The sequence below is a fragment of the Lepisma saccharinum genome, chromosome 11 (assembly GCF_977018435.1).
Source record: "Lepisma saccharinum chromosome 11, izLepSacc3.1, whole genome shotgun sequence".
Classification (NCBI taxonomy): domain Eukaryota; kingdom Metazoa; phylum Arthropoda; class Insecta; order Zygentoma; family Lepismatidae; genus Lepisma; species Lepisma saccharinum.
Window position 1 is genome coordinate 11,989,189 of NC_139239.1, and position 16,710 is coordinate 12,005,898.

At 38.8% G+C, this 16,710-nt stretch overlaps 1 protein-coding gene and 1 long non-coding RNA gene across 4 annotated transcripts in view; both read right to left on the reverse strand.

Moving 5' to 3' along the window:
* The window catches only part of LOC145994638 (uncharacterized), a 252,339-nt gene that overhangs the window by 90,930 nt on the left and 144,699 nt on the right, over positions 1-16,710 (reverse strand). The window lies entirely within an intron of this gene.
* The window catches only part of LOC145994634 (aquaporin-10-like), a 65,425-nt gene that overhangs the window by 25,072 nt on the left and 23,643 nt on the right, over positions 1-16,710 (reverse strand). For all 3 annotated transcript variants that reach the window (XR_014442388.1, XM_083130723.1, XM_083130722.1), the window contains exon 2: positions 2,222-2,348. Coding sequence is in view for 2 of the 3 variants with exons in the window: in XM_083130723.1 (XP_082986849.1) it covers positions 2,222-2,348 (127 nt within the window). In the remaining variant the exon portion in view is untranslated. The remainder of the gene's footprint in view (positions 1-2,221; positions 2,349-16,710) is intronic.

The following is a 16,710-nucleotide window of genomic DNA, read 5'->3' on the forward strand; positions in this document are numbered from 1 at the left end:
AATTACATTACCATTCCCTCTCTCAAATTTCATCTCTTTCTCTTTAAATTTATTAGTTATTAAATTAGACCTTGTAACTTGATATGCATTTCATGCTGTATATATTATCTAATGTTTTCTGCACGTTTTTGCATCAATTTCGCAAATGCTAACCGGAAACATTTAATGAAATGCTGTGCAAAGTATTGTCTGCTGTAAAGAAAATGCTAAAGCGGGTCTAATACATACGTTTTCCTAACTGTAGCTTCTTTTCTTCAGTTTATTGACTCTTTAGGGAGATTTCAGACCGGAACGACAAGCTACACGCAACGCACGTCGCTTGGAAACGAGCCAAGCAACAGGGCCGTTTCACACCGTATACCGACATGACAGGCCCGCACAAGCCTGCGTTCGATTGGTGAAATTCTCGAGCGACACGTGTCGCTTGTCGCTTCGGTGCCGTACCTATTTCCCTTGTGCATGTCGCAAGTAGCCTTCACCACTTTTAATATTATCGATCAGCAATTCAATGAATAAAATTTCCCTTTATCATCTATTTCCCTTCTAAGCTCTTTTGTCCACCTCTAATGCACGAAAATTCATTGATTTTTTTTTATTAGAGCTTAAGGAAAGAGCTTTATATCATACAGGAACAGTCTAGAGACATTTAATAACGAGAATGTTTAAAAACTGTGAACTTTTGCAGCGATCCACTGACCCTTTCCTGCAGGTGACCTTGACCTCAATCTGATTGAAGTGGGCAAATGGAACTCTAACCCACCATCGAAATTCTGTCCATATTGCTAGTCATTCATTCCCGGTGACACTGTTATGGCTGGATCGGACAGAAACACGCACGCCGAACAATCTCTCCACAAACATGAGTCTGATTCTCGAGCATTTGATGACTGCGGGTGATAGGTTGGAGGCAGGTCTCGCACTCGAAGGAAAAACAAACCTGTTTCGACATTGTTTGACGAGCGCCCGTAACCAGGGCAACGGTGACGTGGGGGTTGAAATTTACCCTTTGCCCAGTGAAGGATCTCTCTTCCAAGCATTTTCACGGTTTTCTTAACAAACTGAACCCAGCCTATCTCGAGAATTTCCGACGATGTACTGAGCATTGCACATAAAATATACATTTTTAAAAATACTCATAATATTTATTTTTTAGTGTTTAATATTATCCACAACAGTTCCACTTCTATTATTATTAGAGGCCGTAATACTAGGCACTAAAAATTGATCAAATAAGCAGGCACAAAAATTGTAGAAAGGCACGATAATAAGCACAAAAAAATTAAAATGCTAAAAACTTTTAGTATTATGCATAACGAGAAACTTAAGATTCAAAATCTCACATCCAAAACGTAATATTTCCATGACATTTATAATAATAATAACCCGCAGCGTGACAGCCCATTGACGGGCCTACCTACCGACTGCCGGCCTCATCTCTCACTCACCCGAAGTGGGAGATCATCCAATCAGTTGCGGGGTGACGTATGGTCAGCACGACGAACCCTCTCCCCCCCCCCCGTTGTTGTAGATAAACTTTGTTTTGGCCGATTTTTTTTTAAAAAATCTGAAAACTAATAATTGTGTTTAAGACATTTCTACATGCACTTAGTTAAATTTCAACAATATCAATAAGTTCTGTATTTATAGAATGTCAAGAAGAGCGGTCGTTTGGAAAACACCAAAAATAAACGGCACTTTTTTGTTTTCATGACGATAAGAAAAAATCGAAGGCATACTCGAAAAAAAATTGGTTACCATAGCTTAACGCAAAATCGAATAAGCTAAATTTTAGTGTAACTAGTTTTTACGTAGGTCTACTGGTAAATTATTAATTCGAGTCCAAACTCGGGTATCCATAAATTTTCATACGACAGTAATGTCAACCTTTCTTCCACGTAGTACAACCTGGACTGCATTCTTTCAAAACTAATGAGGCTCTGAAGTCAGGACACTCAGCCAGTGTAATCTTCTGTGGGGCTTGGGTTGTGTTCCGCCTGTGTGTGTTTGTGATTGTTCTCGTCAATTTCATCCTATCGCAATTCATTCTTATCTTCGTCATTAGCCAAAAGTTAACGGGAAAGCGAAGTAAAATAAATAAATCAACACACACGTATGCACGCACAGACTCAGAGAGAGAGAGAGAGAGAGAGAGAGAGAGAGAGAGAGAGAGAGAGAGCTACTGAAGAGAAGACAATAATGTTTATATGTCGAACCTACTTACCAGAAACTCCACCAGAGAGCAGCACCCCGAGCATCGCAGCCAAACCGTAGGCGATGTTTACTGACAAGAACTGTCCCGCTGCACCTCGGCTCAGCACCATTTGTGCGACAGAAGCGTCACCTACCAGCTAGAAATAATAAAGAACATAAATAATTAGTATGATCACAGAGAAGATATTATCTTTTCTGTAGTATGATGTTTGAGTACCCTGTTGACAACCCCAGTCGTTTTACATTAATAGCAGGGTGGTAGTTGCAGAGTCAAATCTACGTGGTGGGGAGGGGTCTCGGGCGCTGAGGCAAAAATAGGTCACCGAATGAGCTTATAAATGAGAAAGAGTTGGAAAAAGTGAACTGTGGAAGTATTTGGCGCTCTATAAAATCAGTACTATTTTCAATTTTAAGAAAAAAAACAACATTCTTTCTCGCAATACAGCTATTTCTGTAATGTTGCGTGTTCTTGTGTTTGTATTTTTGCTATCTTATCTGAAAATTTTGTCTAATCGCGACGATGAGGATGAGTGATGATGTAATGAAATTGATGAAGAGACACTCACAAACAACACCAAGCCCAGGCCGAAACTCGAACTCGGGAACTCTAGTGGCGACATCGAAAGTCGAAAACTTAACGCGCCTGGCCACCGAACAGGATGCCTTCCGCTACTTACGCTTGTGATTTTATATATATGGTAACTGTAACACGTTACCTTTTTTTAAATTAGTAAACTACCCAAGTCAGGGTTTTGGAGCGGTATTTGTCTTTCGAAGTTCATTCCTTCTTCCGTAGACAGATGAGGAAAAAGAAAAGTTCCTTAAAAATCCAACCGAATGATGACGCTAGGATCGACAAGTCGTTGTATTCTGTCTACGCTTGAAAGGATGCATGAATTATCCGTCAGACTACGCCTGAATCCTGAACTGCATTTGCAGGATCGCCTAGAAATAATACTTTGCCAATTCTACCCTACGTTGTAGGGGAAGTAGATGAGAAGAAAACAAGGAGTTTCTTTGAGGAACAGTAACAGTAACATCAAACATGAGGTGATGGTAAACAAGGAGATATCGCAGTGAAGTAAGAAAACAGAACGGATAAAATCATCAAGGCACAAAGGACGAACAGACGATGCTATCTCGCAGGATTGGTCTTTGTCCACATCGTCTGTATTTTCCTACAAATCTCCCAAAATACGTTCGGAGTGAATACCTTTTCATGCGTCTTCTCGCTCGTTCGAAATATTAATGCAAAATAAGAAAAAAGTTGTTCTTTGTTATATATATTGTTTATAGTTGTAGAGAAATGTGTAAATTAGTCATGCTGGACAGCAACATCACGATTAGGTAGCATTACTCCATTCCATTAACTTGTCGGTGTATCAGTACATCGAAATTCGACAACTTCCGTTGCCCTGCCTTTAGTTGGAGTTTTGGCCTTTTTTCAAATATTTTTGGCGCTTTACGTCCGCCACCCTGTTGCTGTATAGAAATATGAAGAGAGAAGGTTCTTGCCTCTCCTTTTTACGAGCAATCAGGTACATGAATTTATATCAGCAATTAGTATATCTTGCATTTAATCAGTAGCGTACACATGACGAAGGGAGTAGGTCTTTTTTTAAACTTTCCTAAAAAGAGTGATGAAATAAAATATAGAACCGATTATAATCTATCTTCTTGCACTGTATTTTATTTGTAGAATTTGTATTGTTTCTGTATGATCATAATGAAGGAAAGAATAAAAGATACTTCAGTTTGATTTCCAGTGGCGATGCGTGACATTTTTACGTAGTCATCGCAAGATTTGCCAAACGTCAGGGTCGATCTTTCAACGGGGAGGGGTCACAATATTTCTCTGCGATAGACGCCAAGGTCATTGCCAAGTTCGTTTTCTTTCATACCAAACGCGACTAAAGCGCAACGACGCTTACTTCACCTTAAAGCTATGGTCCGCGCGAATCGTGTGGGCCTCAGCTTCGAGGTGAGGTAAGCGTCACCGAGCTCTGCTGCTTCATTTACTGTCAACGTGCCATGCGTCTGGGACTTGTTTAAGCTCCCCGGCAGGTGAAGGCAAGCGTAGTGGTGAGAGTCCCGTTTTTTCACACCCGACACGACTGGAGCACGGTGACGCTTACCTCACCTTGAAGCTGAGGTCCACGCGAACCATGGTTCGCCGCCAATTGTTTTGATAATGAAAAGCAGATTTCATGAATGAACTTGAACCATATCTCCCCATCTAATGAGCGAATTGGTGATTTTGATAATTTATACGCGAAGCCAAAAATTATTTTATGTAACAAACAACTACCACCCTGCTATTAATGTAAAACGACTGGGGTTGTCAACAGGGTACTCAAACATCATACTACAGAAAATTCTCTTCCAAGCCAAAATGTAAAGAAAAATTATTACTGCATAAAAGTAATTACATTTGGTGACTAGTTACTTGCAAAATTTAGCAGTTACTAATTTCGAAAAGTAACTATTTACGGCATTTAATTTTTTTAAAAAGTAACTGGGTTACAAGTTGCAAAGACTGCTTTCTATCATTCACCTGATCTTCAATGGGCGTTTGGTGAATTGTAGCAGCACCTACCAGCAGCAGAGCTCGGTGTAAAATTCAAAGTAAACCTCTGTACTTGAACATGAATACTATTATGTTTTTCTGTTGTTGTTTTTTCGCAAACTATAATTTTGTTTATTACTGTTGAACCAAGAAACTGTGATATGCCCAGGATGATTGTCGAAGATTATATACATTTATGTCTTACGTGTTCTGAAATTATATGCTTCGGGTACAAACATTTTTCTCGCAATACAGCTATTTCTGTAATGTTGCGTGTTCTTGTGTTTGTATTTTTGCTATCTTATCTGAAAATTTTGTCTAATCGCGACGATGAGGATGAGTGATGATGTAATGAAATTGATGAAGAGACACTCACAAACAACACCAAGCCCAGGCCGGAACTCGGGAACTCTAGTGGCGTTACCCCCACACCCCCTATACGCCTTCATGGCGTGGTGCTAAGCACGTACTTTACTTTGCTTTTATCCTGTGCAAAAGTTTTGTAAAAAGTATCACTTCCACTCCTCTCATTTCATATTTGGCAAAAAACAACAATATTCACGCGTACTATTTTTTGTAATGACAATCAATACAAACATCACTGGATATGTTGGCATTCCTGTGTTTGATATAAGGAGAAAAATCCTTAACGCCCCACACTTTCCTGATCCGGTCGTGAGTGGGGGTGATGTGACATCGGTAATTTTTTTTTTAAAAATTGAAAATAGTACTGATTTTATAGAGCGCCAAATACTTCCACAGTTCACTTTTTCCAACTCTTTCTCATTTATAAGCTCATTCGGTTTTATGTTTAAAAAATATGAGGTTATTTATAATTTAATGAATATTAATGTTAATTTTCTAATGGGCATAAGGGAAAAATCATCCGTGTTGTAATTCTCGCATGAAGCATACTACACGAGGAGGTAACTGTGAAAGTATTTAGTATTTTAAAAAAAAGTAAAGATAAATCTCGTTAATTTAGAAATAATAACTTTCGAAATAGAAATGCGAACAAGATACGGCCTACAAAAGGGGCGATTTCGTACATGAAATGGCAGTGGCTATTAGATATGCGGGGCGGGAAACCAAGATGCGTACGAGAGATAAATAGCGATGAACGCACCGCTGTTATTCCGCCTAGTGACGGAAGAAATTTATGTGAAGGAATCCGTGACCGGTACAATCCATCCGTCGCGGCCGCTTACGGCTGACTGAGGTGCGGTGAGCTGTCGTACGGGAAATCCATCGTCCCAGGAAGAGATCCTGGATTCACATTTACTGATGGAATTACATTTCTCCCGGTACGTAACCTTAGCGTTTTGGAAGAAGCGAGCGCGTAACAAGTTACGTTTTGAAATGAGAAACTACAGTTCTATAACTCTGTTCTTCAGATAACGTGTAACAAAATTAATTCATTAATTTTGGTATTTCTTACCAAATGTGTTGCGTAATATTTTCCCAGGTAAAGGAAGCAAATATTATGAGTGAGCTATTGATGCGATTTGAAGGCAAATTCGCCGGCCTCCGTGACGGAGTGGTTAGCACAGCGCGTTACGACGCCAGGAGGTTCCGGGTTCGAATCCCGACCTGGGTAAGGGTGTTCTTTGCGAGTGTCCCTTTATCAATTTCATCATATCTTCACTCATCCTCGTCGTCGCTATTAGCCAAATGTGGCAGAAAAGCGAAGTAAAATAAACAAAATCAATCAGTCAGAAGGCAAATTCATTTGAATGGCTTATTGCAGAAAGGGACCTGAGTCACATTTTTGAGGTATCGGAGTTAATTTTTTCATCTCCACTGTGTCTAGCAGCATACTGCAGGGGGGTGCATTGAGGGTTGCAAAATTAACTATTCATTATGTTGAATATTTGAGCCAACAACGGCACATTTCTTTCTTACACTATTAATATTATACGATTTTTCATTGTTTTTCTCAGAATTGTGCAAAAGTGACTCAGATCCCTTTCTGCAATAAGCCATTCATTTGCTTTCGCCATCTGAGCCCGTGTCGTCCCCAGCGATCCTCTTACTGGCGGAATCACTCACGTGATGGCTTGCAAAGTCTTCCTGCAGACGACAGACCGCCGAGTGGCGGGAGCGGTAACAGGAACCTTCTGAGCTACAGCTTGCGGTCTAGACGAAATAGATGCAAGAATGAAAGTTCTTGGGGCACCAAGGCGGCTGTCGGACATAAGTAGTATCTGTTTCTGTCAAATTTAGCGTGCACTGATAACTGATGTGTTGTATTACATTAATTATAACACTGAAGAACACTTGCGGAAATAGTTCGCCAGGGTTTCACGTTTCGTACCGTGGCGTGACAAGTCTACGAGATAACCGACGAATGCATCCATGCTCTCGTTATGCCTCATATGTATAACCGTTTGTAACTCTAGTGTAGAAATTAAGACTCCGATGGCAACAAAGTGCTCATCTCAGTGCAAGTTTTCGTGACTACGCAAATAAGGAAAAGTCTCATAATTACAGCATTTTATGAATATGCAAACATTGTCATGTAACACCAAATCTCAATATAGCACAGAACAAATATATTTAAGGTCGAAGATTTACAAAGCGTTAGTTGTCCGAGTTAAAAGTGAGATTCAGATAATAATGAGGTGCTTGAAAGTACTCATGATTTCTGGTAAAGAGATCTTAATCATCTAATACAATAATATGTCCATTAAAAGTATTGAAATAGATTTGTTATTATTTTACATGAACAGGTGAAAAGATGTTATAATAATAGATATAACAGCATTTACTCATTATATACGTAGCTTCTGTCTAGTTAAGATAATTCAAATTTGGATAAAAACAACTGTCCTACCAAAGAAATTAATGTCAAAATTTTTAAAATGCATTATTTATTGAACACAAAATGTAAGGTTCTAGACATGAGATTGAATGAATATTCATAATGAACTAATTTTAGAGAATTATGAAGTACTTTGTGATGTCTTCTAACAAATGAAAAACAAAACTTCGATTATGTTGACATAGGCTGAATGCATGAAAAGCGTTAACGAAAATGTGTTGCGTGACTCTTTAAAAATGTAGCAAAATTTGACTTTATTTCTCTGTGCAGCATATAGGCTATAGATGCCAATAATATTTGTTGGTGAAATATGCAAATTATATGCATTCACAAACATTTATACGCTAATGCAATTAAAAACACTAATAATTTTCAGAATAATTTATTTTGTTATTTACATGAAGTAGGACAACTTTTCGTGGAATGCCCCTGATAACTAAAGCTACTGGTGGTTATTTTTATGTGTATTACGTGTATTAGTAGTAGTGGTACGCAAGTTTTGCGGAAATAATATATCAAAATGGTATTACAAATAGTAAACAAATACTATGCTTATTCAATTTTGGACTCAGTAATTCATTCGGGCAGGTGGGGTTCGGACCCCCTCTCTAAATACGTCCTGATCAGGGACCTCTTGATTAAAATGCAATAGCGTTAACTACTTTTATATCATGAAGAAGCTCGCAACACAGACCAGATATAAGCATGCATGTGTGTGTGTGTGTGTGCGCGCGCGCTCTGTTGTAGCAAAGAAAGCACTAGCCAAAGCGAAAAGACTTGTCGCTCCAGAACACTTTATATGGGAAAACATTTCCCCTCATAAAACAAGCCATGAAATGGATTACGCGAGAGGGGCATCAAAGGCACTTCCAGGAACATCTCAGCTTTATCTCGCATAAAGAGGATAGTAAATTGCAAGAAAGGGTAGTGAGGACAAGTACTTCCTCCCTCCATCCTGGTATGTTACGCCGGATTATGCAATCTAAACTGAATAGAAAATTAGGTTCTTGTATCGTTTGTTCATTTATGGCAGTAAAGCTTCTTAGGAATTCTCTCTGTCACGGTTATGCTTACAACACGAAGAGTAATAGATTAATCCATGGTGGGTGCGGTAATTCAGACCCACATTTTTCATTGCATTAGACCCATCCTTTTGTTATCATGGCAAGGAAACCTCAGGACGCACTCCCCTGAAACTAATTTTTCATGAACACTATTATAATTTCGGGAATTTGTTGCTTATTTTTTCAAAATCAAAATAATTCGAAAGTAAAATATTTATACAGCAATCCATTTACGTGCCTCAGAGGATCTCGCTACAGAGCGGACTTAACTCATCACGCTTGCACGCCCAAATAGCGTAGAAATTTTGACATAACGACTAAGTAATTGTGCAATAGACAGACCTATAGAAGCACACGCACGAAGAAAGAGGGAGAGAGCGAAATGAGTTGATTGAATTGAATTTGTGTTTCAAGTCCACTTTATAGTATGGCTAATCGGGACTGGACCTACAGTTTAAAGTGGGATCCGAACCATTATGTGCCTCCACCGGGTATCGAACCAGGGACCTCTTGATTACAAGCGACGACGAAAACGAAAGGAGAAAACAGAAAAGGCAAGAAGATAAATTGAAGAAGAAAAATAAATAAAAAGAAGAAGACCGTAGAAGAAACATGTGCTAGGAAAGAGGGAGAGAAAAAGGTGGAAGTATAGAGCGAAAGGGAGAGAGATAACAAGAAAAGGATGGGAGAAGAGAAAAAAGGTAGATGATAATTGGAAGAAGAAAGAGAAAAGCAAGACAAAGAGGTAGAGGACAAAAACATGGAGTGAGAGAGAGAGAGAGAAGGAAGAAGAATGAGAAAAGGCGACACAGATAAAACAAGAGGAGAGAGAGAGAGCGAGAGAGAGAGCTGAAGAGAGAAGGGAAAAGAAAGATAAAAAGAAATTGATGAAAATAGAGCGAGAGGGAAAAATATAAAAAGAGTGAAAGAGATATAGAGAAAGAGAATCCTTGTAAACATGGACATGACTAGGGAGCGGAAGTTGATGACCTAAAAATATAGACATATGACCTATAGAATGTCCTAAAAAATGGGAAAAAATGACCATTCAATTTGTATCAGGTTAGAAATTGAAATGAAAAGGAAATTAAACAAAATGCAATCTTGCTTTCAATAATAAAAAAAGGCACCAAATGAAAGCACATGCACATTCAATTAAAATATCAACGAGGATTTCCAATAGTAACAACCAAATAATTTTAGAACAATTTAATGAAAAAGTCGTATACACTGAATCAAGAATATTACCAAAATGAAAGAAGTGACAAAATATGACGAAACAATACACCAAATATTGCGAAAAATGACTGAAAAATGCCGAAAATCGGAGAAAATTACCTAAAACCTGAAAATTTGCAAAAATGCCAAAAAATGCACTTTATAATTACCTTTTTTGGGTTCTGGACGAAGTGTAATTTTGTGTGTATCTAATGGGCATCGTGTCCGAGATGTCAGAAAAAAAGATGACATTTCATCAACTTCCGCTCCCTAGACATGACCATTGACGCTAAGCAGAGCTACAGCGCCTAGAATAACGTAGTGAGGAAAACGGCATGGTTTTGCTCTCTCTCCCTGGTTCCACTCGAAAATGAAATCCGCTAGAGGCGCTGGTGTTGACACCGGGGTACAGCGCTCGACTGCTTATAATGGAAGTAAATGGGGTTTTTGCTGCAACGTCTGATTCTTTTCTTTGTAACATTTCTTTGCATCAGAAAATTGTTATGATATTTGGTACAGTAGTCGCGAAAATATTAAAGAATATTATGAACCGTCTATCATGACCTGTCCTTGAGTTTTTTATTAACAATACGGAAGAAAACATAGGTATGGATTGTAACACGTAACATGACAATTGCTGCGAGAATTAGTATTGTGTATGCATTATCCTGAAAGGTTCATTAATATTGTCATTGTCACAAATATTATTTTTATGGAAATTCACACAGACAATACTCGTTTATTTTAATTAATTAATTAATTTATTTTATTATTAATTAATTTAATTAATTTGCGGTTTATTTTCATCAAGTACAAGGTAGACATTTTACAGCCAAGTCACGAGTAAAAATGCACAGTCCTTAACACCAAAGTTCTACTTACCAATCGACACGAATGTAAAGCAATTTGTTGATAGAGATGACAAGGTACATCGTAATCGGCTATTTCAACTCCATGGAATATGAAATTAAATTCTTTCGAATATCTGCATTTCGGGAAAATGACTTCATAATATGTACGTCACGAAACATTTTTCCCCCTTCATGACACTATTTCAATTTTATTAGTATACAAAAATAAACTTGTGTACACAATCCAACGTTTGACGTCCAGCCTCACATGCGATATGTTGATGCTCGTGTTGCGTTGCACATAAAATGTATTTATGTTACTTTTCTGTGTAAATTAATGCCATTTCGTGACTGCAAATCACTCCACAAATATAACTGTTTCCATCAATTCACTTACCGCCTTTCTAGAGAAACAAATCTACACAATATATTCCAAAAACTAACTAAGCCGCATTACTTTCATAACAAAATTAGCCGCTGTGTCGATCGCACTGCCATCTACTTGTCATCGTCTCGGGGAACCAGTTTCTTGGGTCGTTTTCCACACTACGTTATTCAAGGCGCTGTAGCAGAGCCAAACAGAACATTCTTTATCCATTTTCGAATCCACCGAAACGAAAATGTCCGAGGACGTCACCACAGTCTCGGTGTCCGAAAGGGTTGCGTGCTCCACTAACGGACACGATTTGGCCACCGACGTTTCTGGACTCGAATCTCGGTATGGGCTAATCTAATCGGCTGAAGAATGACATAAAACAAGCAATTATGCAAATTCATGTAGATCAAATTGCCTGCAACAAGGCTCTCAGTTGGTTTTCCATGATTTCTCCTGCCGGCAAATTCTGAGAGAGAACTTGACAAAACACCCAGTGTCACATGTATTTAATGAAACAAAGCTGATAACCTCAAAATTCTCTAGCTGTGAAAACTGAATGACGGAACTTAATCAGATGCATATCTTTCTTAATTATCATTGACGCTGTCGTAGATAATGGATTAACAATCAGTGGCTGCAATTAGGGGGATAAGGGGGGCAGTTGCCTCCTCCCCCTTTCCCCTAAGCTCAATTTCCGTTGTTGCACTTTTGTTCTTAAACACTAATTGAAATATCGTGCTTAACATTCCTTGTGTTTCATACACGGAACAATGAACCGCATGTGTCACATGATTAACGAAATGCATCGATGTATCTCCCATCCTTTCTAATAGGAACTTGCACTTCGTGCAGCACGAATGTGCATTCAATAGAACTGCATGTAGGGGAAAACAGATCTTCCTTTTGTGTATAATTACCTAGGTCCAACACACACTGCGAAATAATATTTTGTAAGTCTCTGTATGATTTGAAGACATCTTGCTTTAAAGTTGAAAAATAAGCGTTATCATTTTGTGAATATGTACAGTGGGATGCATACGTATTGCTCAGCAAATTGTCTACCGCTTTTTTCAGTAGCTAATTTTTATCTTACATTTACAGTGTTTTTAAGAAATTAATTTTTATGTGTGCTGGTGTATAAGTTGTCAGCAGATTAGATGACGTTTTGTTTCACCTCTTAAATCTTTCGTTGAGTAAAACAAATGTAGAATAAACGTAGTGATGGATAATTTGATTGGTAATATTTATGCATCCCACTCCACTCACCAGCAATAAAACTGGGAAACTTAGATTATGAAAACGCAGTGGTTGCGTCATTGCCTTGCAATGAAGGGGCCCCGGGTTCGATAACCGGTGGAGACACATAGTGGTTCGGATCTCACTTTAAACTGTAGGTCCAGTCCCGATTAGCCTTACTGTGCATAATGTGGACTTAAAACACCAACTCAATCAGTCAAATCAAAACCTAGGTCCTGAAACATTCGCTCCCCTGCAAGGCGTTGTGTGTGTTGGCTAACTGTACGGCAATAAGTGGATTTTAATAGCAAATTTCAATTGCAACTTCTGCCACCGCCGTAGAATTAGGCAATACACATAACGCCTTGCGGGAACACAAGTATTTCAGGATACATGTGTCCCATTTTTATTGCTGGTGACTGTACACCACTCTTCCAATACTACGGCGGCCATCATAGTTACTTATTAAGATATTCCAACGTAGAAGAATCGAATATTTTAAGTTTACATTAGATCGCAGGAGAAAATCTTTTTGCCGACAGGTTGAGAAAAACTTATTACTGTTTTTTTTAAGTGCTCAGTAATTAGAAGAATAAAAAGTGTGGTATTTCTTTATGTGTTCTAATTATGTGTCGTAATTCTCGAACTTCCTTTGCACACCGACACCGCCTCATCGCCTGGTCACAACAGGCAATTGCAGCTCTGGAGGAGGATTTGTTAAAGTTCCCTGAAGTGCATATATTCCCACGATTGCTATTGTTTCGTGTTCCATCGGATGCGTGATGAATTATGAAATGACCGAGTGCAATGGCCAGAGATTACACAGAAAAAAATCAAGACAATGGGGGAGTGGATGGCATCTCACGTACCATCTTCTTGGTGCCTTATTACAAAAGAAGAAGAAAAAAAAAAACACTTCCTGTTCTCTCAGAAATCCACTGTTCCTTGATTCTGTATGAACGGACGAAGGAATTAGCAGAGAAATGATGCTGTTTCCAATTAGACGAGTTACAAAGAACGACATACAATGTAACAAGATATAGAAGCAAAGTCCGAGGCAACCATCATGTTCATGTACACCCAACGGCAAAAGAAATGGTTATGCGAAGTGTCCATCACCATTTTCCTCGTCTGTTTTCCACAATATGATGATTATGAATTGAAATAAAATCCATCCTGCTCACCATTCATTCCCACTATATACGAGTATAGTTACTTGTGTCAGCCATCTGAAGGCTGAGAACAAATTGAACTACTTCCACTGTGATAACTACTTGGGGATAACAAGACATTCGGACCACCCTGTAGATTGAGAGAGGGGGGATAGAAGAAGAAACATGGACTGACTGAATGACAAAAGAGGAGAATATGAGCGATTCGAGACAAATAAAGCGAGAAAGAATGGAGGAAGAAAGAGAAGAAAAGAGAAAGAAACCGCGAGAGAAAGAAAAATAAATAGAATGAGCAAGAAAAGGGGAGAAGCGAAGCGAGGAAAATAGAGAAAGAGAAGCAGGAAAGATGAAGAAAAAGATAATGAAAACCTAAGAGAAGCTCAACACAAAAGTAAGAGGGAGAGCGAAAGAAATATATAAAGTGAAAGCAGAAGAAGGAAAGAGAAAAAAAGAAAAACAAAGAGAAACAGAACTAAATATCTCCTTATGACCGCTGGAATCGAGATTTTAGTAACTTCATTAACTTCAAATTACGATTAATGATTCAATGTTACACAACTAGTGATGCAAACTACCACTTTCGTCGGTTCAGTTTCTTGGTTTTCTTTCCTTTCACTTTATCCATGTCCTTTGTGGGTTCAAAGACAACGAATAAACACAAAGGAAAGTCTATAGTCAAGATTAAATAAGTCCCCTGGAGGGCAGCACATGGTATGTATCTTGGTCTTTCAGACCCACTAACGTGTTCAGAGAAAGGGGTAGATGATGTTATTGTGATGTTTGTATGTATGTGTGTCAGTGGCGTGTCCAGGGTTTTCAAAGGGGGTCAAAAGGACTGTCATACATTTTGCCATATTTTCCAGGATTTGAAGTTATTTGTTTTAGAAATGCTGGCCTAAATGGGGGTGACGGGGGTTATAACACCCATCAACTCCCCTTTGGTAACACCACTGGTGCGTGCGTATGTGTGTGTGTGTGCATATACATCTCTGACGATATAAAGAGACTATTCTTAGTGTAGAAGATAACATGAAAATGTGGAATCCTATGTAGTAGTCCTAATGAAACTTCTGTGTGTCTTGATGTTCATTGTCCATCCGAACCACGCCTCATTTTTACGATCTGTTATTATTAGTATCAAAACGTGTTGGTCCAGTCGGTAAAACGTTTAACTGCCAGGCAAGAGGCACAGGTTCGATACCTGAGATGGATGCTCTTAGGATATTTATGGGCATCCTTGCATAGCCAGCTCTGTACCTCAGACCAGAAGTTCAGTCTTTCATCAGTGGGTTCCAGAGGCAACCGTGGAGACTGGTGCTGATCACATCACCTCTACGGCGTAACTTGAGACCACATATCCTTGAACCCTTACGCATGTTATCATTACAGTAGTGTTCTCAGATGCTAGACTGATATTCGAGAAATGTTTCCAATTGCGAAATCGTAACGATGCCATCAAACTCCTGGAACAGGAACAACCAATAAAAGGCATCTCAGAATCAAGGTCAATCAAACCCCACAGCGTCCTAGCAACAATAGACACCAGAGTTCCTGCCAGAAATTCCTTGCTTACGTCTAGTGGTCGCTCGTTATTTTCCTACGTTGAACACCTGCTAATGTCAACGCTTCGGCTTCGATCCAACCACGGCTCTGGACAAGCGCGTGTTACACCCGCTCCCTACAGTTTATAGCCTCTCTGTTTAAACTAGAGAATTTTAAACTCCATCAACGCGAGATATATAAATACTTTACGCTCGTTACTTTCTTGATTGATTTACAGCCACCAAATGCCTCCGAGACTACGTATTTGTGGTTGCGAACTAACATCACTGGGTCATTCTATACCAAATCAACCAATTTGAAAACTGTTTCCGATTTCAGTGTCATAAGTAGGGAACGGAACTTTAGGTAAATAAATGTTGTTTTTTTTCTGCGATAAGATAGACACCCTCGCTTTTGCCAAAATTCTGATCATAGCCTTATATGTCAACACAGAAAATTTAGTTTTACCTAAAAACGCATACTTCCCAGTTTTCCGTATGTAAATACATATTTTGCGAATTTTCATTTCAAATACATAAAATCGCTCATTGACTTCAACTACCTCGAAATCCTCGAAGGGAAAAATGTTTATTCTCCGCACCTGTTTCATATCGAGAATGCTAGGTTTGTTTTGTCTTTTAACACGCTCGTTGGCAGACTTCTGGCGCCTCACCTACGATCCTATTGGGGGAAATATTACCCAGATAAGTCAAGCGTACAACGTAATGCAGAGCTTCGATAGTGTTTCTGCTTTTGTCATGTTCTGATTCGGTGCTTGTGCAGCAGTGTGTGTTTTCTCATGAGATAAATTATGTCAAAAGTTAAGGCAAGTGTTTCATCTCGTTTGCAACAGTTCTGTAAAGATAGGGTGACCAGATATTTGTTGACCAAAAAGAGTATAGTCGATAGGTTGAAGGTGCGCATGCATTTTTCCTCTTTCACGGGGTCCGCAGAAATCCCGCGCGACTTCATGACAGTCTAATTATCCTGGAAATTATGCAAAATTAAAACTTCCTTTTTATTTTACACAAATTTTGCACAATAAAACTATATTTTGTGACTACATAATATCTATTTGGAACGAGTTTACAATACCGGACCACTCTCCAATTTCTATGAAATTTCGCCTACTCACTAATTGTGAACTCCTAATCACGAATCTGCATGTAATAATTGGCGGTCGAGTAGGGAAATCGAGAAAAAAACTAAATAAACTATGTATTCTTAACGTAACGTAACCCTGCCATAAGAACAGTAGCTCCACGGAACACGCCATTTTCCCCGAATGGGTGTCACTTATCGCACAACACTTTAGCAACATAGTGTTCTGACGTCACGCAAGAGCGCTTTTTCATGTTAGGCAAGACAAGGTATAGTTCTCTTAGCCAAAATATTAATTTTTCTTTGTATTTATGCTAATGGAACCTAACCTAACCTCGTAGGCATTCCTCGTCTGACGTCAATATTGAATGTAGCAAGATTGTTGTGCGTAGAGGAAGACCATTAACGAATTGCGAAAGAAAGATGTTCCGAATTGCTCTGTATGGACAATGACCGTGGTAAATCGCAGTGTTATTTTACAAGTTCTACACGTAAATGTACAATTTTAACACGTGACCGCCAAATATGAAGTACAGATACGTCATCAGGACA